The following is a 24,708-nucleotide window of genomic DNA, read 5'->3' as shown; positions in this document are numbered from 1 at the left end:
ATAGATGAAAAGAAGGCATGGGTAGTGCGTTGTATATAACAATGATATTACAACATATGCAACATTGTTATACATACAGTATCTTCTTGAAGTCGTCATCTACTATTCTCAGGATCGCAAAAAAACATTGTGGAAACACTTTTTGGTATTCTGACAGGATGCTTTTCGAGCCGATCTCCAGAGTAACATGATGAAGGGTCGATTTCGTTCCCTCATTTTGTACAACTGACCATAGGGTTAGATATGCTACTCCGGTAGTATGGTAGGTGCTACTAGAGGTTCGGGTCTGTCGTTGAGATCCATTTAGCCTGAGATCCCCGGCCGCATCACAACGCATGACTACTTACCGAAGAGCAAAGACAACCTTCCTCCTTACAACACCGACAACCTCATAATATCTCGTCCTGGTGTTATCTTTGACTTGAACATTGTGTCTATTCTTCTTGTCTTTATCCTTCATTTTACTGCTATCCTTGCTCTTGCCTGATTTCTCCTTGGACAATTTACTTCTCTTCGAAGGTCTCGTATCTTCATCGCCATCATTGTCGTCATCGTCATCGTCATCGTCATCTTCGTTTTGAAGAGGTGAACGTGGAAATCCAAATTCATCGATATCAGATCTGGCAGGAGATGAATAATCTAATTCTGATGAATAATCCATTGGAGTTCGTGGTTCGTATATCGGACTTGAATTGAATGGTATTGACATTTCTTTTGCTTTCCCTTTGCCCTTTCGATCTCGATTCGATTGTCGCGGTGTAGATGGATTTCCCACTCCGTTTCCGAACAGATTCCCTTCTTCTTCTTCTTCTTCGTCAGATGAGGATGAAGATGAGGAAGAGGAAGATGAAGAGGATGTATCTGATTCTTCTTGATTGACATCACCTTCCAACGCCACACCTCCAATTCCCTCATTTGTCTTCGAGGTAGATTGGGTACCTACCACTTTCCTTATAACAGCATAGGGTTTTTGGATATTGACGAATTTACCATGGAGGAGATGATGTGGTCCGAGATGTAATGTGGGTTTATCCTATGAAGTATACATTACGTGTCAGATGACATTCGGTCAGATTGACACTTTTTTCCCCACATGGCGTAGTTCATGAGTGCGCCAGAAGGTGTATAGAGAACCTTGCAACAACTCCACTCACAGGTCGGTCTAAACCGATCACACCAATCACGCCATCGGATTTATCACCTTCGTAATTCAGTTCCCCTTGTAATTCAACAATGACCAAATCACCTCCCAATTGAACCAGGGGTGAAGCAGAAGAAGAACCAGCAGGTGTTGAAGATGGACTCGAGAATTGAGAAGGATGTAATGGGAGATGTATTCGCATCGTCCTTTGGATCTTGTGAGTGTAAGATTTTCTGAGCGAATGAAAAGGGTTCAAGGTAAGACTGATATTCAAGTCTGCTCGAATTCCTGTTGACCAGTGACTTATCCTCTTCACATTATTATCATCTATCGAAATCTTTTTGTTTTTCCTTTGGCTTGATCATGAATCCACGCGCAGGACATCGAAACGCGTACTGTCACTTTCCCACGGTGCATCATTTCCATCCCTCCCCCTCCCCCCTGAAACGTTGGATGACGCTAAAACAAGGGAAATGCGATCCAGAAAAAAAGTTGAAGCTCATACGAAAGATTAAAGAACGTTCTCTCCTTGAAAGACCTTCTCATCCCATCTCATCTGAGACTCTCACATAGCAAATCAACATGCCATCAAACCAAGAACCCGAAGCTCCTCACTCGGTACTGCCCTATCCGCCAATTCACGATACAGCTCCATTCGTCGTTCTGTCAGATTGGGTAAGTGTTGCAAAACAAAAACATTTACATCTGATGTATCTGTAAAAGCCGTACTGACAGATTTAACTTGATGCAACGCCGTGATTTAGGATGGAACGATCACTGATAAAGATTCAAATGATTGGTTAACTGATAATCTCGGCTTCGGATTTGATAAGCGGTATGTCACCAACTTTTTGATCTCCACTCTCAAGTTACCCTTTACTTCCCCGAGTGTCAGATGAACAACTCTGTCAAAGAGCAGTGCAGAAATGAAAAGATGGAAGAGCTAATTCAGATCTACCAAAATAGACGTGCGCTCAACCTTGAGTGTCTAGAGGGCAAAATGTCATTCCGAGATTCGTTCAGACAAATGCTGGGATCAATCCATCATCCCTTTGACTACTGCAAAGAGGAATTGAAGAAGAGTGAGTTTCAACGATTCACTTGATGATACTGTGGAACATGGAATGGGAATATGGTTGACAAGATATTCACTTTGCCCACCCACCCACCCTCGTAACGCGCATAGATATCAAGCTTGATCCTGGATTCGTGAATTTCCACACATGGTGCAAGAGCCAAAACATACCATTTATAATCGTCTCATCTGGAATGGCGCCCAACATTCGAGGGGTTCTGTCTACTCTGTTACCGGGACCCGATACTGAGAACATAGATATCATAGCGAACGAAGTGAATTTCACTGATCCTGGAAAAAAGGGTGATACATGGGAAATCGTTTACCGACATCCCGAATCAGGTTTCGGACATGATAAATCACAAGCTATTCTGCCTTATAGAGATTTAGAACATAAACCAACTTTGTTCTTTTGTGGTGATGGCGTATCAGATTTATCAGCTGCAAAACATGCAGATCTTTTATTCGCAAAAGTTTTACCTAATGGTCATTCAGATTTAAAAACTTTTTGTGAAAGAGAAAAAATCCCTCATGTAGCTTTTACAGATTTGTGAGTTTCTCCTTCTCTTTTCCTTTCCTTTCCTTTCTTATCATATCATATCATATCATATCAAATCCATTCTGTTATCACGAAACCATGGTCACTCATCATTCTACTCAAACTTAAAATATCAGACTCAAAAGACGTCCTCTGCTGACTTATTGAACCAACTCCTGTAGCAACAAGGTCCTTGAAAAAGTCAAAGAAGTAGTAGAAGGAGGTAAATCAGTTCAACAAGTTCTCAAGGAGGAAGGTAATTAGTTGGAGCAAGATCCTGATGCTAGCATTGATTTTTTTGTACATACACATAGAAAATTACACAGTATAGAATGTATATATTGATTAACCGACTTTCATTTATCACAAAACTCTCATAGGTCCCCAGTGCCAGTTTTAGTGGATCAACAATATACCGTGTTCATAGAGTCACACGTGAACTGCATGATTGGCATGATCTGTGGCAAAAAACCAATACAACATGATAGAAATACATATTCCCCAAATCCAATGTATGCGGGCCACACTGTTTATCACATCTAATATCCCCCACCATCGTACCTCGTAGTCGCAGCTTGCTTTCTCCTTTGTTCTTCTTGTAATTTAGGACAATCTGATAGACCATGTCCTAAACCACCACATATAGGACAACCTTTAAGAGCACCACCTTGGGCAGCACGTGGATCATCGATCGATAGTAGGAATTCAGGTATTCTATGAAGATAACATAATATCAGCGATCTACCTCGATGTCGTCTAGCACTCTTGAAAGTAAAGACATCAAGGGCAATGCAGGCTAATACTCACTTTTGTTTAGCTTCCATTAACAAATATTTCAAATCCAGTAAAGTTTGTTCGGACGTATTCATATTGACAAAAGTGGTTGCAATACCTGTTTTACCACTTCGTCCAGTACGACCGATTTCATGTACGTAATCTTCAATTTCTTTTGGCATTGAATAAACAATGACATGTTGGATTTCGTTAAAATCTAGACCTTTGGATGCGACTCCAGAAGCGACCATGACGTCTTTGGCACCTGTCTTGAATGATCGAATGGCATATTCACGTTCTTCTTGAGCTATAGGCGAGTGAGGACAGGGGAATGTCAGCACATCCTTTGAGGGAAGGAGCGAAGCATTTCACAGCGGGACTCACTTTTACTACCGTGAATGGCAACCGCTTCTACACCTTTCAACAAGAGATACTCTTGAATATCTATCATAAAGCACTTTAGCAAGCTATACAACCACAATGATAGGAGAATTGGACTCACCATCAACCTCGTTCTTATTGTCACTGAAAATGATCACTGGTGGAGGAGTCTTTTGTAAACATTCCAGTAGATAGACCATTTTGGCTTCTTGTTTGACATATTCAACTTCTTGTATAACATCCATATTTGCCGCTCCCGCTCTTCCTACATTCACCAAGATTGGATTGATTAGCGATTGTTGAGCGAAATCTTGGATTTTTCGCGGCATTGTGGCTGAGAACAATAGTGTTTGACGTTGATACTATAGGTTAAATTGAATCAGCGTCTCAACATTTTGGGTAATCTTCATTGCAAGGTTGGGACATACCTTGAAATGTGACATTATACTCCTAACATCCTCTTCGAAACCCATGTCTATCATTCGATCCGCTTCGTCCATACAAAGGTATCTGGGCGAAGATATTAGTATTTCGACTCAAAGGCAGAGTAACCGAGGGAAGGTTAGGGGATGACAAGGAACTTCTCAAGGTGAAGAGGGAATCGACGATAGATCCTCTACTCACTTGCAATTATTTGCATTCAGTTTACCCTTATCAAGCATATCTATCAATCTTCCAGGAGTGGCCACTACTATATGCACACCTCTGTTCAACACATCTGCTTGATCTGCCATATTGATTCCACCTATACACAATAGTGATCGTAACTCTGGGTAACCACCGCTTTCTTTCAGGGCGGTACACATGGCCAAACAGCCATCATATGTTTGTCTAGCCAATTCTCTTGAAGGACAAATGATCAATCCAACTGGACCTTCACCTCTTACGAACGGTAACTTGGCTTCCATTTCTAACGATTGCATTATAGCAGGTAAAGTGAATGCCAATGTTTTTCCTGATCCAGTAAAAGCGATTCCAATCATATCTCTACCTGAGAACGCTGTAGGTATACCTTGAATTTGAATCGGGGTGGGCTTTTTGATGCCTTTACTTTTCAGGTATTCCAGAATAGGTTTAGGCACTTTCATATCCTATAAAAGCAAAATCAATGCATACTCTTGTAAGAAATACGTGAAAGGTAAGATGGTACTTACTGCAAAATGAGGGATTGGAGGCGGTATGCCTTCTCCTTCAGTCAAAATATGATGCTTATCTCTGACAACTTGATGTTCCTCCTGTGACATATCTCGTATGTAATGAGGGGGTCTCCACCTAGATTTTGATAAAATATCAGCACCTGAGGTTGAGATCTCCGGGTATGACAAACAGCTGCACTCACGTTGTCCGCAGACTCTCTGTGTACACAGTTCCTTGAGCTAAATCTTGTGCACTCGCCAATTTCTTTTGTGCTCTCTCCATCTCGGCTAACAGCTCAGCTTCCTTTTCTGCCTCTTTATCCGCCACGGATTTCTGGGCATCTATAAAATCCTAGTCAGCTTGAGCCCCTTCAGAGCTTTTGAAGTTTAAGAAAACCTGAAGTATGGCATTACAAAGAGAGTGTTTATAACGGGCTAGACATACCTTGTAAAGCTCTTTGCTCCTTTACTTCCTGGGCAGCTTGTAACAATGTTCTTTCCCTTCTGGCCTTTTCCCTGGCTCTCTCTTCATCTTCAGCCTGTTCCTTCAGCTCCTCTTCCATCTCTTTTTCCAACTCTTCAGCGGTCTTAACTTTCTTCGTCTCCCTCTTTGATCCTAATTGGGATAACATCTGAGCACGTCGCTTTGCCACTGGAACATAAGGCTTGTAATCTTCTGGCAATCCCGCTTCCTCATCCCTTACAGGACTCGGTGAGCGTGGACGTCTAGTCACTGTCGTGGCGACCATGTTTGCTAATACAGAAAACGAATGTGATGTGGTTGATAAGTGATGATGAATACAACATGCAAATGCAAAGTTCATGTAACATGGGAGGAACAACAACATCCTCTCGTTAGTAGAGTGGTGAAATGGGATAAATTCGAATAAATGGATGATGGTAGAATATTCCCCCTATGGTGAGTTGTATTACCCCCTCCACTCCATCAACTCATCAATACGAAGTTAATACTTTAAATACCGCGTCCTTGAACAGCTACTGTACGAAAATCAACTTCAATCACGAATCACTTTACACATCTCTCAACGTACTACTGCTCACCAACGAGAAGAGAAAACTCAGATAACAACGTCAGATCAAGCTAAAGATAACCTTTCAGTAATCTTCTGATCTTAGGGCTGTCATCTCATACGCATAACGCCCCTTTCCACGTCCTGTTGAAGCTAGAAGGTAAGCTCATGTGCAAATACCGCACTTTGCCACTAAACAATGTTGGACCACTGCTGATACTTTGCTTTGATTATCAATCTCGCAGACAAGAGCTTTATTCGTTCCAATCAAGAGTTAGAAGAGCTGTTCATTGCTGAATTCTGACTACGATGGAGGTGAGTTTCCAGGTCCTAGACTGCTGGAACGAGACGCTGATAAGACCGTAACAGGTCATCCTCGATTTCTCCCAGGATTTGGATGTAAAGTAAGTTGACTCAGTCTTTCGTATCTTCCCAACTGTGCCCTCAATCAATTTTGTCTTGCAAACCGGCTTTTAACTCAAATCAAATGCTGAGTCACCCATCTACTCTCGTAGTACCCTCGATCAGGTCGTACAAGCATTCTATACTGGTTCAGGTGAACAAGTAAGTAAAGCATTTCATCTTTCAACCTTTCCCATGCTTTTCCATTTGGAATGTTCCTCTATACTTTCCAGCGTTTGTCTTCGCGCCAAACAATCGAACTGACTGCCTTGTGATCTCCAGCAACAAACTGCTCAGCGTGTACTCACCCAATTCCAAGAACATCCAGATGCATGGCAACGTGTACCAGCTGTATTGGAAACCTCACAAAACATCAATACTAAGGTGAGCCTTTCGTCAAACTTACTTGGCCAAAGGTCTTGAAATGCCAGCAGAAGCTGAGCCAAAGCTCAATATACTGCCTCTCTCGAATAGTACATCGTCTTGCAAATCCTCGAGAAACTAATTCAAACAAGATGGAGAGCTTTACCGCCTGATCAACAAACTGGTATGTGATGTTTATGGATTGAGCCTGGAATTCGTGCTGATCTTTTCTTTTAGGGATCCGTAACTTCATCGTGCAAGCAACTGTGGAAACTTCTTCTGACGAGACTAAGATGAGAAGAGAGAAAGGTTACTTGAATAAGCTCAATCTGGTTCTTGTACAGGTGAGTTGGAATCACCATCGCTCCCTGCGGAGATTGGTATGAAGCTCATGGGAACTACCTTTTTCAGATCCTCAAACAAGCATGGCCAAAAGATTGGCCACAATTCATACCTGAAATTTGCGCATCTTCACGAACAAACCTCTCATTATGTGAAAACAACATGATCATCCTACGACTCTTGTCCGAAGAAGTTTTCGATTTCTCTGCCGAACAAATGACTCAAGCGAAAACAAAGGCCTTGAAACAAACCATGTGTTCTGAATTTGGGGAAATTTTCAATTTATGTAATGAAGTTTTGGAAAAAGCAAATAAACCAAGTCTTATCAAAGCTACTCTAGAAACACTTTTAAGATTCTTGAATTGGATTCCATTAGGTTATATATTCGAAACTCAGATCATAGATTATCTAGTTTCACGGGTAAGCTTACCAGTAATCTAGGGATAAAATAAAGGCTGACAATGATGACCGTGGCAGTTCCTTGAAGTACAAGATTTCCGAAATGTCACTCTTAAATGTTTATCAGAAATCGGTGCTCTCAATGTCGGACCTGAGTACAACAGCAAATTCGTTACCCTATTCCAAGTGGTAATGACAAGTGTTAACAGAATGGTACCACCAAACACAGGTATATTAGCTCCTCATCAATCTTCTGGTCAACGAGTAGCTGATGTCTTAATCCTCCATAGATATGGCTGCTGCTTACGCCTCTTCCGAAGACGAGGACCAACAACTCATTAAGAACCTTGCTCTATTCCTCACCAACTTCCTCCACACCCACCTTCGTCTCATCGAAACTCCTGAAAACACCGAACTCCTCATCAACGCTCATTTGTACCTCATCAAGATATCCACCGTAGACGATCGTGAAGTGTTCAAGATCTGTCTAGAGTATTGGGCTAAAGTAAGCTAGAGTAATTTTTTCTGGAATTGGATCACGTTTAGCTGACTTCTTGGTGATAGCTTGTCGCTGAGCTGTACGAGGAAATACAATCGTTACCAATGAGCGATATCAATCCCTTAATAAATCTCAATATCGGTGGATTGGGCGCTGGATTGAGTGGACCTCATTCCTTGGCATTGAACGGAATGCCATTGAGAAAGAACGTTTACTCTGACATCTTGTCGAATCTGAGACTGGTGATGATCGAGAAGATGGTCAAACCCGAAGAGGTGAGACTTAATGACGTGCCATTGCCATTGCCGGAGCTGGACTGACCAGATCATTCAGGTTTTGATCGTCGAAAACGATGAGGGAGAAATCGTACGAGAGTTTATGAAAGAAAGTGATACCATCGTGCTTTATAAGAGTATGCGAGAGGTCTTGGTCTATCTAACGCATTTGGACGTCACCGATACCGAGACCATCATGACGGATAAATTGGCTAAACAGGTCAGTCAAAATGGTTGTGCGAACGCCGCTGAGTAGCTGATCTTTTTGGTTCCTTAGATCGACGGAAGTGAGTGGTCATGGAACAACCTCAATACACTATGTTGGGCTATTGGTTCTATCTCTGGTGCGATGAGTGAGTAGATCAGTTTTCAGCTACCATACTGTATCTTCAGCTGACATCATGGTTTTTGCAGACGAGGAGACCGAGAAGCGATTCCTTGTAACTGTCATCAAGGATTTACTTGGTTTGACTGAAATGAAGCGAGGAAAAGACAACAAAGCTGTTTGCGCTTCCGATATTATGTATATCGTAGGACAATATCCTCGATTTTTGAAAGCTCATTGGAAGTTCCTCAAAACCGTCGTAAACAAGCTATTCGAGTTCATGCACGAGACTCACGAAGGTGAGCTGAGCATCGCCAGGATGAGCCCATCATAAGCTGACATGACCGTGACCAAATAGGTGTACAAGATATGGCTTGTGATACCTTCATTAAAATTGCTCAGAAGTGTAGAAGACATTTCGTCATGCAGCAAGCTGGTGAACAAGAACCCTTCATCGACGAGATATTAAGAACTCTACACAGAATCACTGTGGATTTATCCCCTCAACAGGTAAGCAAATAGTGCATTTGTGTCGCAACCAAGCTTATTGGATTTCCATTAGGTGCACACCTTCTATGAGGCTGTCGGATATATGATCGCTTCCCAACCGAACAAACCCACCCAAGAGCGATTGATTGAGAAGTTGATGGAGCTACCTAACAATGCTGTGAGTAGATCTCAGTTGAAACGAAAAGGCAGATCCTGACGAAGTATTCATTTAGTGGGACAACCTCATGCAGCAAGCAGCCAGTAACGTTGATGTTCTCGGTAACCCTGAAAACGTCAAGATTCTCTCAAACATCCTTAAAACCAATGTATCCGCTTGTACTTCCATAGGGTCATTCTTCCTCCCTCAGCTTGGTCGAATTTGGCTCTACATGTTAGGTCTCTACAGGACTGTCAGTGGGATTATCAGTGATCAAGTCCAACAACAAGGTGTCATTGCTACCAAGACGCCGAAAGTGCGATCTCTCCGAACCATTAAGAAGGAGATTCTGCGACTTGTCGAAACCTACGTGAAGAAAGCTGAGGATCTTGAGGGCATCAATACAAATCTGATTCCTGGTCTCTTCGACGCCATTTTAGGTGACTACAACAATAACGTACCAACTGCTAGAGACGCAGAGGTATTGAATGTGACAGCTACAATTGTGTCGAAACTTGGGGTGAGCTAAGTCATACCCCTGAGGGCAAGATTGGCATGTAGCTGACTTTCCGATATTTAGAACATCCTCACACCTCAGATAGCACCTATCCTAGATGCTGTCTTTGAGCCCACTTTAGGTATGATCAATCAAGATTTCTCAGAATACCCTGAGCATAGAGTAGGATTTTTCAAGCTGCTCAGAGCAATCAACTTGACTTGTTTCCCTGGTAAGCTACAGGATTTTGTAATGACTAGACGGACAAAGACACTGACGTTCCGTCACAGCTTTACTCGAAATCCCTCCTCAACAATTCAAACTTGTTATGGATTCAGTGGTCTGGGCATTCAAGCATACTATGAGGGATATCGCCGATACTGGTTTAAACAGTGAGTTGAGCCTGCGAGCAGAGTGATCAACTTAATACTAACGGCTGACCCTGATTTTATAGTCGCATACGAGATCGCAAACAACTTCGCTGCATCGTCTCAAGACATCGCAAATCAATTCTACCAACAATACTTGCTGAACATGATCGGTGATGTGTTTTACGTTCTCACCGATGCAGATCACAAGAGTGGTAAGTCGATCTTGAGAGTGAAAATGCTGTGCTTCATCGACTAAATTATGCTTTTGATAGGTCTCAAAATGCAAGGTATCCTGCTCGCACGACTGATATCACTTGTTGAGACTGGTTCTGTGCAAGCACCATTGTTTGATCCCGCTCAAGTTCCTGATCCAAATGTGAACAATGCTACTTATCTCAAAGGATATATCAGCGACTTGTTAGCTACAGCTTTCGGTCATGTCCAACCGTGAGTTTATAGCATCCCTTTCTTCAAATACTCTCAGAGGTTACGATATGAGAGACGGATAAGAGCTAATATGTCTTGATTGATCGATACACAGCACGCAAATAGCTACATTCGTCAATTTGATGTTCGAGCATTCGTCTGATCCAATCAAATTTAAATTGACGATAAGAGACTTCCTTATCTCGCTCAAAGAATTCTCTGGTGACAATGCCGAATTATACATCGATGAAAAAGAGGATGAAGCTGAAAAGAAAGCTGCGGAAGAGAGACAAGCAGCTTCAAGAGTACCAGGAATGTTGAAACCTGCTCAAATAGATGATGATACTGATTTATAGTTGTCAAGCTAAGGTGATGATAAGGGCATGAAGAGCCATCATTCCTCGAGAGAACATGATGGCCAGAGGAAAAGTGCGAAATAGCATTCATCCTGAAGAAGGTAGATGAGAAGTAGATTTTTTCATTTTAATACAAAAAGCATTTTTTCCCCAAGTTACACTGATCCCAATCTGCAACTCTCTTCAATTTCTTTATATATGTATATATTGGGTAACTGTTCTACCATCAAAGCGAGTTTCAACTCTTTGATCATTCTTTGCATCATCTTGGTTTACGTGACTATGTGATGAATACAAATTTCCCTTTCCTCATTTGACTTATCCCTCACTTTCTTTCTTTTTTTTTTCCCTCCCTTTATATACCATACCTACGTGTTTCCCTATCTGATATGATCATGAGATGAAAAACATACTCAACGAATCAGATCGCAGGCTTTTGATACCATTTATCATCTCAAACAGCACATTATATATTAATACATCTTAGGAATGATCATGTTTTTATTTACTATATATATATAAAATGCTACAACAACTTTTTCAGTCGGCACCATTGCCGAGTTGAAATAGACCCTAAAGATCTTTGAGATCTTGATGATACCAAGAGACAACAGAATAATTGATCTTATCGGACAACGAAACATTTGTACTATGATGTGTAACATAGTTTCATCAGCGATCAAGCGGAGTTATACAGGATTGGAGGATAGACAGATCAGAGTGCAAGTGCCAGATCAATGTAAAAGGTACAATCTGAATCACTTACAGTTGCCCATGCACCTAAAATGGCGAATAAAGCCAAACAACCTAATATACCACCGAACCAGGCGTACTGATATAGCGGGAAGACACGTCAGTCTCCATGAAGCAAAGGGCTGAAGATGTGTAGAGAAGAATTGGACTCACCCCGTCTTTAATATCTTCTCCTGGAACATGGACGTTCATACCCCATAAACCAGTAACTAAATTCATTGGACTGCGATTCATAAATTATCGTTGATCAGCTTCTCTCCTCTCATTTCAATCTTTCAATTGGTTTCTCGATTGAACGACTTACATCAAGACTGTACCTAATGCAGTTAATTTTCTGATCATTTGTCAAACACTGTCAGCTAAAAAGCTCATAGAAAGGGCAGGAGGATAGTAGCTCACGAAAGTACATCGTTAATTTGATTATTCGCATCGGTCATTTCGATTGAAATTTGAGCCAAGTAATTGGAATGCGATCTAGACAAAATCTTCTCGTAGTGATTCAAATTCTGTGTCATAGTAATCAAATGATCCTAAAAAATATCATGCGATATGTCAGATCAATCCGTCAAATTATGGAATTTCCGTGCGCGGAGAATAGGAAACTTACCTGAATATCTGAAAGATATAGTCCTATATCTGATTTAGGTGCGACAAGCCATTGTTCATTACCTAAACCACCAAGTCAGCAAACATCGAGCTACTACATATTGATCAGCTTACATCTCTTAGCAAGACCTTTCACCACATCGGCTTTGTTTCCCATCAATCTAAGTAAACCCATGACTTTCTTTCGGCAAGTACCGATTCTAGGCATATGTGACTGGTAAGCTATTCGTCCTGATCATTGTACCGTACAATCTTTAGCTTACCTCCTCAACATATCACTCTGTTCGGCTTCCTTCAGTATCAAAACCAATTCATCGATGCTATCTACTTCATATTCGATAGATTGGATCAGAGGTCCAAAGGCATCGGTGATATCGTCAATAAGAGCATAAGAGATCCAGTCGGATGTCACGGATATATAGTCTTTTAGATGCTTGATACGTCTTCGAACATTTTGAGGATGCGGTGTACCTCGGAAATGGAACTGAAACAGGATGTTTATTGATCAGTATGTAAGATGCCTCTTCTTACTCGGGTCGAGCGAATGGCCTACTCACCGATAGAGTCCCCTCTCGGAAAACGATGATATACATGTTCAACGGTTCCAAATAAGTTTGAGAATAAGGATCTTGATCGAAAGATCGGAAACAGACCAAATAGTAATTTCTGAACAATTCAATCTTCTCTCGCGTCTCTTCAAGCAAGATATCTTCCGTTGTTAAGGGGTGGATGCCGAAGACCTGATATGAGACAAATCAGACATAGTAATCAGATTCCGAACCGAACGTGAAACGATGGAAGATTACTCGCCTTTGAGAGCATTCTCATTTCCTCGTCCGTGGGTGAAAGGACGTCCAACCACCAAGTAAATTGTTCCGGATCTTCCTCGACACCAGTATTATCTCCATTATTACCTCCCCCGGAAGGTTTGCTGGGCTCTCTTGACATACTCTGACCAGTTGGGTGTGCAGCGATTGATCTACTTAACATGCTAGTTTTACTTGCTATTGTACTAGGTTCGAATGAAGGTTGATTTGGAGGAATAGGTGTATCTTGACCACTTTTGTTCAGACCGGTGGCTACACTTCCTTGTTCCGAATGAGACTGATTTTTCCCTTTAAAGAGTTCTTCGAATGATTGACCTTCAGCTGGAAGTTCAGCTAATGACCTAGCATGAATAGTCACTGGCATCGCGTTTGAGTAGAATGAAAATCGATAAGGCCTATCATGTCCAGGTGCGTTATCTGAATAAGGTGTGAATCCATTTCCTGCACCAATACTTTGACGACCATTGTGACATAGACCACCACCGCCTCCACCACCTGTTTTACCCGATCTTGGAGCTTTGAATGCATTTGATTTCGCATCTGTAATGACTTCTCCATCCGCGTTATTTGAGGAAGATCCAAATCCTTCGAACAAGGCTAATTTACCTTGTCGACGTAATACCGGATTCGAGGCTGATAATTTTCTTTGTCTTCTTCTGTGAAAGGTTTGTTCCACTCCATCATCACCTGTGTTGCCGTTACGATGCGGTGAGAATGGTTCTTCGTTCATATCATCTCCAAAAGCTGACATTGTCTGAGTTCTCTCCATTGACGTATCATAACTTCCCATTTGGGGTTGATTCACATTTTCTTCACTGACAGCGTCAGGTCCTTGAATAGGTACACTCCTTCTTCTTGGTCCTTCATGTTGATCGTTGTCACTATGATGTTGAGAGTGGCTGTTACTATTATTGTTGCTGTTGCTGCTGTTATTATTGATGTTGTTATTTATAGCCCATCCGCCTTCTGTCGAAAATTGATTTTCTCTTTCTCTATTTGCGTAATTTTCCAATTCTGCAAAATCGAATCTATTGTTTCTTGGTACACCACCCATTCCACCTATTGATTTTACATCTGCATGTCTTTCTATTCCCATTCCTATACGACGTACATCACCATCTGATCCACGTCTAGTCAACAATCTAGCGTGTGAGTCGTATCCACTTGATTCACCTATACTTTCACTTTGACCATTGTCCATCATACCTTCACCTCTATCTTCTTCATCATGATTATCATAATGCATCCCACCGTGACGATGACTATGTCCATGACCATGACCATCATCAGATCCATCATTCGAGCCATCACCACGATGATATCTCGCTCGATGCATATCTGCTTCTTCAGAATCGGATAACATGGGAAAAGGTCCTTCATCAATTGGTGAAGTAGATGGAAAATGTTGTGCAGAAGGCCGCACTACAGGTGGTGAAGCATCCGCTAATGAACCTGACCTTGCACGAGCTATATGTTGTTCGTAACAGAAGAAACAAGACGGCATATATCCATATCAGCATGATCCTTCTTGAGTTAACGTGAAGGGAAAGACTCAAACGTACACATGCTCATTGCACTCTCTATGTCCTGCTGCATTTGTCTTTCCCTAGCGTCTGCGTCGTTCTGATGTCTGTGACTCCTTGGACCTCCATGGGAATTACGATGTTGAAGTGGTTGACGAGAAGGCGTAATGACCGTTGGGGATGTTATGGACATTGCACGGGGTGGTATGGGAAGATGAGGATCGATCTGGATTTGACGTGGCGATGTTGGGGTTCGATCAGGCATATTGAAGACTTCTCTATTTCAAGGTCGTCGATGAGGTCAAACACACGGTATGCGAAAGTTCTATCAATGGTTATAATAAGTATTGGACCGTGTTGCCAAGAAGCAGGAACAATTGAACGTGAACGATGTGCGTGGACAAAGTGCGATTTTAGGGAGACGAATTGCGTTGAGTTCGTTATCACGTATCGCAGTCTGACGATTGCGACGTTCCCGAGAGTGGATGTCGTCTATATATCCTACTAACAGAAGGAGTGAGAGAAATCGTATACATTAGAACAGGTCAGACAAAGATAAGACAAAAAAGTCAAGACAATCACCGAAATGAAGGTGACGACGAAAGCATCGGGAAAAACTGAGCTTTTGAAATTTGATTAGAAAATTAGATCAATCACATTGTAATCGAATTACAAAAACTGAAAGAAAGTCTTTGTAATGAAAGATGGACTTGATGTATAATTCGTAATCAACAATTGTAATGATCATTAGGATTGACTTGTAATGAAAAGACGTAATCCCATTTGAAAACATCAGTTGGATTCGGTAATTGTCCACAACCGGCTTCGTCCGCTGTTGCACGGTGGCCAAAAGTATCCGAAATCAAGCAGTTAAAGATGCTATTCTATAGTATTAATCTCTGATGTATATCTCACCATAAGAGTATAGACACAGGTCAAGATGTTCTATACCAAGCCAAGTGAGCTGCCGACTCATGATAAGGAGAAAGGCTATAAACACGAATCTGAACCACCTATGTACGAACGATTGGATGACCGAAGTGATGAATTGAAGAAGCGGTTGGAAGACCTGAGACAGGAAATACAAGAAGCTAAAGTGGATTGGTAGTAGGTATCTATCATTGCCACGATGTTGAATGCTGGCTAATGGATGATTGATGACCCATGTATAGCGTCGTACCAAGTGAGGATGAACATCAGGTTCGTCAAATTGTCTTTTCTTACTGCTGTCGTTCAAGCTCGGCTGAAACAACGTCTGCTATTTTAGTCCGAGGAAGTAGCTGATTCTGAGAAGAGGAGAGAATGGATATCTGGGTATGTTCATTTCTCTCAGCTCCTCCACTTCCCAGTACTTGCTATTATGAGGTGCATACCCGGTGTCTTTGCACTCTGATTTTAGCGTACAAACATCTAAAATCCGTCAAGAAGTGAAGTAGCTTTCCTTTGTGCTGATGTATTGTTCGCAGATTTACCGGTTCAGCGGGAACAGTGGTAATCCCTTCATCATCCATCGATTCGCCAGCGCTCTTATTTGTAGACTCAAGATACTGGATTCAGGCAGAACAGCAAATCGTAGAAGGATGGAAAGTTGTCAGAGTAGGAGCGAATGGAGGAAGTGGGAAGGATGCTGTCGTTGGAGGATGGGTAGAGTGGGCTACAAGAGTGAGTAGGAATATTGTACACTTGGAAATCTAGCTCTAAAGAGACTAACTGAGTTATCGCGGCAGGAAGTCGAAGATGGCTCAAGGATTGGGATAGATCCGAAGCTTATATCGCTAGGTGAGTTACGTATTTCTGACCTTACTACCTACCCGAAGGAAACCGAGATCTTCGACTTATCTTGATTTCTATTTCTGTTATATATGTTCTGTTATATACAAATACTCAGCTCTGGCTCGCTCACTCACATCACGTCTCGATAATTCCGATTCCTCCACCCAACTCATTGCTCTAAATTCAAACCTCGTCGATCGAATTCGAGATGTTCCTCCTAGATCACTAGGTCCACTTGTATCATATCCCTTGAAATTCTCTGGAGAAGATACATCTTCTAAATTATCTCGAGTACGATCATCTTTATCAGATCATCTCACTTCAACAGATAGTCATCAAGCTCGAACGACGACTACCAAAACAGTAGACTGGGTGTACATCTTACCTACCTTACCTGCAATAGCCTGGGTTCTTAATTATAGGTGTATAACCGATGTCCCTTTTTGTCCGGTCGCTTTCGCATATCTAGTCATAACGCCACAAGAGTGTACGGTTTTCGTCGATGAAAGGAAGATCGAAGATGAGGACTTGAAAATGGAATGGGAAAAAGCTGACATACAAGTAAGACCTTATGGTGCGAAGGAATTGGGGGACTTCGTAAAAGAATATATCGGAAGCGATGGTTCCGATAAAAAGAAATTCAGGATGTGGGCTCCAAGGGAATGTAGTTGGGCTATAGAAGAATCTTGCTCTCCTGTAAGCTTTTTGCATCTTCCCTCATCAGCTTAATATTTTGACGAAAATTTGCGGATAGTGCAAGATAGAAGTCATACCTTGTCCTGTAGATAAGCTGAAAGGAGTCAAGAATGAAACGGAACAACAAGGTTTTAGGAATGCCTATTTGAGAGATGGAAGAGCAATGGTAAGTTCTCTTCAGCAAGGTTATCAAAATCTTTGGGATAGCAGCTGATACTTTGGCATCCAGGTTCGATGGATTGCATGGCTTGAGAACATGTTACTGAAAGAGAATAAAAAGATTGGTGAATGGGCTGCTGCTCAGACCCTGACGAGATACAGAGCAAAGGAAGACTTGTTCGCGTGAGTGGTCAGTAGGGTGACGAGAATCGAAGGGAATAAAAGTGCTCACAAGAAGATGATGTAGAGGTTTGGCGTATGATGATATATCCGCTTCCGGGCCTCATGGTGGTAAGTCCATTGGTCTACAGAATGCTACGAGTGTCATCTGAAAGAGAAGCTAAGCTGTTTCACTTCATAGCTTTGCCGCATTATGCGCCCAAACGAGGTCAGGATAGCTTGATTGATATTGATTCTACATATGTCATGTGAGTGACCGTTCATCACTGAATAAATTTGAGATGGTGAACTCATGTCCATTTTTGTACAGTGATTCCGGAGCACAATACCAAGGTAAGTATACCTACCCTATGAAAGAGATCTGAGTCTGATATGAGCATATTACTTGATAGATGGAACAATCGACACGACCCGAACCCTTTACTTTGGCAAATCTCCTTCGGCTGAGATCAAGCGAGCCTATACTAGGGTATTGCAAGGTCATCTAGCAGTCAGTACTGCGATATTCCCTAGAGGTGTATCAGCAGATAGATTGAATATGCTTGCCAGAAATCCACTGTATCAGTAAGCTGAGGCCGCAATCAAATGTTACGAGTAGCTGATCATCGGTACGCAGGGATGGCTTGGACTTTGGTCATGGAATAGGACATGGTATAGGCACTTATCTTGCTGTTCACGAGAGTGAGTACCAGTAATCGTGTGGTAGAAAGGAGAAAAGCCATTGATGCGATTACATTATTGGCTTAGATCCGATCTTCCCCCGAGACGCAGCATTCGAACCAGGTAATATCACCAGTATTGAACCTGGGTACTACAAAGAGGGAGAATGGGGAATAAGGATTGAATCTGTCATCATATGCAAGCCTGTTGAGGTAGGTTATCGTCAACTTCAGCTTTTCTTTTCATTATTTTCAGTTATAGGAATGTGAGAATCATACAGAGGTATGAGAGCATTCGGTATGTTGACCATACTGTAATTTCAGACACTCAACGACACATCAGGCAGATTCCTTTCTTTCGAACGCGTGACACAAGTCCCGATCCAGACTTCTTTAGTGGATTATAAACTCTTAACCAAATCTGAGATCCGATGGCTGAATGATCACAACACCTCCGTACAAGATAATCTGCTGCCTTTACTTCAAGACGACCAAGATGCCCAAACTAGAGATTGGTTGAAAAAGAATTGTAAACCTAAGAAGATATGGCCTTGGACTGGCGCATGAAATGGTCTCTACAATATACCTTCCTCCTTCCCTACATATTCTGTCAGACTCGAAGGAATTGTGTACTGTACTCTCTGTACCCCATCGCTTCTGTGCATAATACCATTCATTCATGTCCCCCCATATATCACATCTCTTTGGTCCGCCGGCATGGTTCGGAAGCGGTAACTGTTGTAAATGACGTCATGACACTCGGGTAAAACATCAGGCACATGAGATATTCACTCCTTCTCTTGCTCTCGTCCTTCGTGTTCATATCTGATATCTGTTTCAATTATCTGCTGCCCCTCCTATACCTTCCCATCCTCCATGGGGCCTGCGACGGGGGGTCTAAATAGTTACGAGTCGTTCACAAAACATGCATGATGACTCGCTTGGGGAACATCACGCCCAGCTTTTGTCTCAATTGGGCAAAATATTCAAGAATGTCATGAACAGCTGATACACATCTCGACTCGGTAAAAATACATCCGAACAAGGAAATTGACATTTGACAGGGTACAGAAAGAACCATGCATTCAACTACAACTGTTTATGATATGATCTTTTTCTCATCTCCATCTCCATCTTACATTGAGGATTGACTACCTTGTCCTATTGAAACCAATCAATTTGTCAGCAAAAAATGAGGTCTTTAATCCTTTTTGCGCTCCTTGGTGGAATGCTCCAAGACGTTGAATCTCAGAACATCACTCAAACTTCTGCAATCTCGTTTTCCGCTACTCCTGTTACGACCGCCATACCTTCTGCTACAGTACCATTGGATACTCCTGTAGTTGGACAGGGTGATTATCCTCCTGAACAATGTAAGTCTAACCTTTATCATGTCATCTCTGTACCTGGCAAGGATTACTGATACGACTTGGTGTGGATATAGACTTGTGTGATCAAGGAAAGAATACCACTTATTGTGCTGGTGTAGTGAGTCTAAGAATTTCTTGACGAGAGATATTTAAGAAGAAGTGTTGACTGATGAAACTTTGATTTCTAGCTGCTACAAGATGTCCAATTAGCTGGTCTTTTCCCTGATTCCAAAGTACGTTATAACCTATTTGATTCACAGAAACACATTGACTGATTACAACGAATTGACTGGTTATTCTTGTCCAGACATTTGTTGATAGAGTAGGTCTTGGCTCTACCTCCACAAGAGAATAGTGAGAGGTACTGATTGAGGTTATAGCCTACAAATGGTACTTTGAACGATACAATTGCAGCTTTCAACGCATTAGGATCGAACGTCACTGTAGGGCAAATTGAGACTTTTGTTGAGAGTAATTTCGTGAGTTGACCAGGAAGGATTTATCGTAGTAAATTAGTTCATGGTACGTGCAACTAAAACTTGGTTTGTTGATCGTAGAAAGGAGAAGGACTTGATCTTGAACAAATTCCAATTGAGGGATTCGTGCAGAATCCAGCTATACTCGACAATATCTCTGATCCTATATACAAAGCTTGGACAAGTATCGTTAATAGCTATTGGACATTACTCATCAGGTGAGTTCGTTCAACCCCTCATCTCTTTCCATGCGATAACATCAAAGTCGCACATGTAAGTCAGATTTACCATTTTGCTGATTTGACACATTTTGCGGATTATTAGGGAAACTAACGAATCATCTATCTGTAATGGCAATTGTGATTCAAGTTTGATTCCTCTGAACCATACAGTCGTAGTTCCAGGTGGAAGATATCATGAGATCTATTATTGGGATTCTCGAGTGAGCCAAGTCCCTTTGTCACGCAACTCACCTTTGACGAGTGAACATGCTGATAGGAGGGTTCTTACTGGCTCTGTAGTGGATCATTGAAGGTTTACTCAAATCTGAGCTGTACGACTATGCTTGGAACTTGTTACAAAACATGATGGACTTTATTGATGTAAGCGACTTTGACTCGGACTTGGTTGCTTCCAGTACTTAGCTGATTTCGCTGTTTTAGGCTTACGGATATATCCCTAATGGTGGAAGGTGAGCTACGTTTCAGCTCATAAATCAGCTGTGATTTGACCGAGAGTAACAGGAAATACTACCTCAATCGTTCCCAACCACCTATGTTCATCCAGGTTAGTTGATTGCTATTACTTACCGGAGATTTCAGCTGATGGAGAGATAGATGCTTGATGCCTACGTTAAAGTCACAGGAAACACCACCATCCTTGAAAGGGCTTTACCACTCGCTTCTGTAAGTGTTCCTTCCAGGTCTACGCGGTCACAATTTACAAAGCGGAGATACTGATGGATGTCATAGACTGAAATGGAGTGGTGGGCTACAAACCGAACCTTCAACTACACATCGCCATTCACCAATAAGACAGTTTTGGTTGCTCACTATGCTGTCAATAACTCGGCCCCAAGACCGGAGGTCAGTGATCTTCCACTTGTGTTGTGACAAGACAAGGCAGCTAACATCTCCTGACATACTAGGGGTACGTCGAAGATTACGAGACTGTTACTGGTACCACTCCTGCCCTCAACGCCACCGGTAAAGCCGAGCTCTACTCTGAGCTTGCTTCGGGAGCAGAATCAGGATGGGATTATTCATCAAGATGGTGCAAACAGCCAGTATTGAACGTCAGCGATAATAACCCCGCTCTGAGAACACTCAATATAAAGGCAATCATTCCCGTGGATCTGTTGAGTCTCTTAGCTGGTGATCATGCTTTGGTGAGCGTAAACAACATCATGTATGTTTTGGTGTTGATCGGAATTTAGCTCGCCGATATGTATGATCTTCATGCCAATTCGACCAACTCGACGTCCAGCAGCAATTCTACAGGTATTCTCCCGCCAACTGCCAATTCTACTGCAAACTCTACCAGTAATGGAGGATCATCTGCAAATGCTACTTATCATCGACAACAAGCTCAAGCTTTCAGTGATGCTGTTCTCGACCTCTGCTGGGACCCTGTTAAAGTAAGCAATAGCCTATTAAGTGGTAAGATGTCATGCTGATCTGGTGCATCCGTCGATTAGTCCTGGTTCTACGATTTCAACACCACTTCCAACTCCCGATCGAATGTATATACACCTGCTGGTGCATGGCCTCTATGGCAGAATATCACACCTAGTGAACTTGTGAACAACGAGACTGCAGCTCTGAACTTCGTTTCAGGCGCTAGATTCTTGCTTGGGAGATACTCGGGTATTCCTAGTGTGGCTAGTCTGCTATACACTGGATTGAATTGGGTGAGCAGTGGAATTCGTCAGCGCCAATCACTCAAAGCTTATGTGTTCGTTCGCAGGATTTCCCCAATTCGTGGCCACCACATCTCCGTAAGTGTTTATCAGGTATCATATATCGTCATCGTGCGTTGAGCCATGTCATTTCGCAGACACAACAATCAAAGCGTTTGAGACGCTTGGAAGGCTTTATCCTAACGCTTCGACCTTATCTAACCTTACCATCCCATATTCTCAAGTTGCATCAGGACAACTAGGCATCAACGAGACCGCTCTTCAGCCCCAGCCTGCAAGTACCATTGGAAATGTGTCCTTACAAGTTCAAGAAGCTCAAGGTAAACCTTGGCCTCTGGCTTTGTCAATCGAGTACGCCAATAGATACCTTGGAGCTGCTTTCTGTTCTTGGTATTCTACGGGTGGAGCTATAGAGGGATTATTGACTCAACTGCCATTGAGTGAACTCAACGCCACGGGTACCTATACGGCTGGTCAGTCAGGTGTAATGTTTGAAAAGGTAAGTTGTCGGATTGCTAGATCGTAATTTGACATATCGTTCAGTTCAACGCAACCGACACCGACGCGGCAGGTGGAGGAGGCGAATACACTGTGCAAGTCGGTTTCGGATGGACCAATGGTGTTGGTGAGTAAATGTCAAGATACCCTCGTGAAGACGAAATTGCTAATATACATCGTCCACTTAGTCCTTTGGGCAGCTGGAGAATATGGTCAATACCTTCCTGCACCTACATGCCCCATGATTCCAATTATCGAAATGAGTAATAATGGTACTTCATCCTCATATTCCAACGGTACTACAGTCAATGGTACAGGATCAATCGTGAATGCTACCTCAGGCAATTCCACATCCAGTATCCTGTTTGCTGGATATAGGATCCCGAGAGACGATTGGAAAAGAGCCGTTGAGGAACAGTGAGCGGCTCGTGGGGTCAAGCGTGGTACCCGTGAATTGTTTTTCTGATATAATGGACTTTTGTGAAGAATCAAGGATGATTGAAAAAAAGGGCTTTGTTCATGATTCAGCCTGAAGTATAATACTGAAAGTAACTTTACTGTGACTTGAGTTTGATGTCGAATAAGATAATGGAGCGAAAGATGCAAACAGTGCTCTGCAATTTGATATTGATCTCGGTGAATAAATGCGAAACACCTAAATTCCTGTTGCAGACATCCCACCAAATGATTTAAGCCCACTCAAACTGCATATGGATTTCAGTAGGCGTTCGTCAAAACATGCAGAGTAGGTATATCTCCTTATAATTGTGCTCTAGGCTACTAAACTGCCCCAAATTCCGTTAATTTTACTGGTGTTTTAACGTATTACTTCGTATACTTCTCCCTGACCTTTCCAAGTTTTATCTTCATCACTCTTCCTACCTAAGACTTGACTCCAAAATTTCATTATACCATACCAATCATCTTTACTTCTAGGCATATCTTCTCCTCCTCCTCCTGATCCTTTTGGTGTGACGATCTGCACTTCTCTAAAAGCTCGTTTGAGCACGTTTACTGATTTCTCGTGGATGGATGATTTGGGCGATGTTCGAGTGAAATAACAGACTGGTGTTGGGATATTCAGGCTCGATGTTGGATGTGTCAATAGATTCGCACATATAGACGTTATTGATCCGAATCTTTTTCCACCTTTCCCTTCACTTTCAACGGCTGACGTTGATATGGTCAATGGATTCTTTCCGATCGATAAACCAAGCTCTAAAGCAATGGTACCACCTTGACCCCAACCGAATAAATGTATTTCATCCAATTTCCATCCTAATCCACCACCACCACCACCACTGACAGCACTACTGCCAGTGTGTCCAGAAGGTGTAATGAGCGTAGATACGAGATCACGTAATTTCGATAGATGTACAGTGGGATTTTGATTTGCTATTGGAATTGGATCATATGTAGAAGTGAATGTTGGATACCATGAAAAAGATGGATGATCCATTAATGGTATTCTACAATTTTTTCAATTTTATTTTTTGCGCCCATTCAATATCTATCAGCCTTTCTCTTCTATCCGTGTTATTTATGACTAAGAGCCATCGGTGATCTAACAAGGCGAGAGAGTCTGGTAAAAGGAAAAACCAAAAAAAAAAAAAAACTCACGGATCAATTGCTGACAATGATAATATCGCAGTTGAAGGTAAATTCAATTGTTTAGCTAGATTGAAAAAAGGTGTTTTGGAATCACCTATATGAAGAATTGTGACAATCACGTACAATAGTTGTTCTATTTAGCCCCAAGTTTATTTCACTGAGATGAAGTGAATCATGATGGGACGACTCACCTAGGCCGTGAAACATTATCAACAGGTTCGTATCACACCCATCTGATGAAGATGAATAGGCGAAATCCCATGGTTTCAACGATGCTGGTGAAGGTATTGGTTTTGATGAAGATGCTGAAGAGGAGGAGGCAGAAGAGGACGAAGCGACTGGACGAAGGTTCAGAGACGTCATCTTCCCAAGTGTTATTTGCCGCGAGTTGAATCTCCAATCGCTCGCCTTCCGACGTAGATACTTGCTTCAACGGAAAACGGTTGAGCGGTGTCCGGCTGAGATGCATGAGGAGATGTTCTTGTATCTTAATCTTACTTCACCATTTGAATCGTTCGAATGATCTCATGAAACGTATTTTGCTTCCGACGGAACGGATACCAGGACAAGGAGGGGAATTTTCATTTTATGAAGAAGATTTATTGGATTTGGAATTCTGATGTTTTTGTTGTTGTTTTGTTTGCTCTCACTCTATCAACTCGTCAACTCATCAACACTCAACT

The 24,708-nt window shown here is 42.1% G+C and overlaps 8 protein-coding genes across 8 annotated transcripts; 4 read left to right on the top strand and 4 right to left on the bottom strand.

Annotated features, from left to right (window-relative positions):
• Positions 1-246: 246 nt before the first annotated feature.
• Positions 247-1,343, bottom strand: IL334_005572 (uncharacterized protein; the record flags this gene model as incomplete). The annotated part of the gene is made up of 3 exons (XM_062937283.1): positions 247-286; positions 348-1,033; positions 1,155-1,343. 3 exons carry the CDS (start codon positions 1,341-1,343, stop codon positions 247-249), a joined length of 915 nt encoding a protein of 304 aa, XP_062793334.1.
• A 380-nt stretch (positions 1,344-1,723) lies between these two features.
• Positions 1,724-3,018, top strand: IL334_005571 (uncharacterized protein; the record flags this gene model as incomplete). The annotated part of the gene is made up of 5 exons (XM_062937282.1): positions 1,724-1,816; positions 1,906-1,976; positions 2,108-2,223; positions 2,328-2,766; positions 2,937-3,018. The coding sequence occupies 5 exons, from the start codon at positions 1,724-1,726 to the stop codon at positions 3,016-3,018; spliced, it is 801 nt and encodes a 266-aa protein (XP_062793333.1).
• Positions 3,019-3,293: 275 nt separating this feature from the next.
• Positions 3,294-5,794, bottom strand: IL334_005570 (uncharacterized protein; the record flags this gene model as incomplete). The annotated part of the gene is made up of 9 exons (XM_062937281.1): positions 3,294-3,468; positions 3,562-3,835; positions 3,913-3,972; positions 4,031-4,271; positions 4,338-4,419; positions 4,534-5,000; positions 5,064-5,181; positions 5,249-5,387; positions 5,491-5,794. 9 exons carry the CDS (start codon positions 5,792-5,794, stop codon positions 3,294-3,296), a joined length of 1,860 nt encoding a protein of 619 aa, XP_062793332.1.
• A 591-nt stretch (positions 5,795-6,385) lies between these two features.
• IL334_005569 (uncharacterized protein) lies at positions 6,386-10,976 on the top strand (the record flags this gene model as incomplete). Its single annotated transcript, XM_062937280.1, has 21 exons — positions 6,386-6,391; positions 6,446-6,480; positions 6,592-6,640; positions 6,761-6,862; positions 6,953-7,025; positions 7,079-7,185; positions 7,253-7,603; positions 7,661-7,811; positions 7,873-8,087; positions 8,147-8,356; positions 8,415-8,576; positions 8,634-8,709; positions 8,771-8,980; positions 9,040-9,191; positions 9,244-9,348; positions 9,404-9,847; positions 9,908-10,055; positions 10,114-10,215; positions 10,278-10,406; positions 10,467-10,641; positions 10,736-10,976. 21 exons carry the CDS (start codon positions 6,386-6,388, stop codon positions 10,974-10,976), a joined length of 3,243 nt encoding a protein of 1,080 aa, XP_062793331.1.
• Positions 10,977-11,601: 625 nt separating this feature from the next.
• On the bottom strand, positions 11,602-14,950 carry IL334_005568 (uncharacterized protein; the record flags this gene model as incomplete). Its single annotated transcript, XM_062937279.1, has 12 exons — positions 11,602-11,625; positions 11,743-11,808; positions 11,883-11,952; positions 12,034-12,063; positions 12,129-12,259; positions 12,337-12,398; positions 12,450-12,535; positions 12,599-12,819; positions 12,893-13,075; positions 13,146-13,603; positions 13,667-14,629; positions 14,725-14,950. The coding sequence occupies 12 exons, from the start codon at positions 14,948-14,950 to the stop codon at positions 11,602-11,604; spliced, it is 2,520 nt and encodes an 839-aa protein (XP_062793330.1).
• A 675-nt stretch (positions 14,951-15,625) lies between these two features.
• On the top strand, positions 15,626-18,719 carry IL334_005567 (uncharacterized protein; the record flags this gene model as incomplete). Its single annotated transcript, XM_062937278.1, has 15 exons — positions 15,626-15,792; positions 15,858-15,885; positions 15,953-15,999; positions 16,152-16,347; positions 16,413-16,464; positions 16,574-17,154; positions 17,213-17,320; positions 17,384-17,496; positions 17,561-17,604; positions 17,675-17,741; positions 17,804-17,826; positions 17,886-18,057; positions 18,110-18,174; positions 18,241-18,365; positions 18,477-18,719. 15 exons carry the CDS (start codon positions 15,626-15,628, stop codon positions 18,717-18,719), a joined length of 2,031 nt encoding a protein of 676 aa, XP_062793329.1.
• A 625-nt stretch (positions 18,720-19,344) lies between these two features.
• On the top strand, positions 19,345-22,835 carry IL334_005566 (uncharacterized protein; the record flags this gene model as incomplete). Its single annotated transcript, XM_062937277.1, has 18 exons — positions 19,345-19,525; positions 19,597-19,640; positions 19,711-19,755; positions 19,903-20,001; positions 20,080-20,216; positions 20,323-20,440; positions 20,520-20,600; positions 20,661-20,689; positions 20,742-20,784; positions 20,835-20,903; positions 20,970-21,083; positions 21,146-21,385; positions 21,434-21,634; positions 21,695-21,907; positions 21,964-21,994; positions 22,054-22,415; positions 22,460-22,541; positions 22,603-22,835. 18 exons carry the CDS (start codon positions 19,345-19,347, stop codon positions 22,833-22,835), a joined length of 2,322 nt encoding a protein of 773 aa, XP_062793328.1.
• Positions 22,836-23,231: 396 nt separating this feature from the next.
• On the bottom strand, positions 23,232-24,388 carry IL334_005565 (uncharacterized protein; the record flags this gene model as incomplete). Its single annotated transcript, XM_062937276.1, has 3 exons — positions 23,232-23,883; positions 24,035-24,119; positions 24,217-24,388. The coding sequence occupies 3 exons, from the start codon at positions 24,386-24,388 to the stop codon at positions 23,232-23,234; spliced, it is 909 nt and encodes a 302-aa protein (XP_062793327.1).
• Positions 24,389-24,708: the final 320 nt, after the last annotated feature.

The sequence above is a fragment of the Kwoniella shivajii genome, chromosome 7, assembly GCF_035658355.1.
Source record: "Kwoniella shivajii chromosome 7, complete sequence".
NCBI lineage: Eukaryota > Fungi > Basidiomycota > Tremellomycetes > Tremellales > Cryptococcaceae > Kwoniella > Kwoniella shivajii.
The sequence above is the reverse complement of the archived record's forward strand: the minus strand, read 5'-3'. Positions and strand labels throughout refer to the sequence as shown.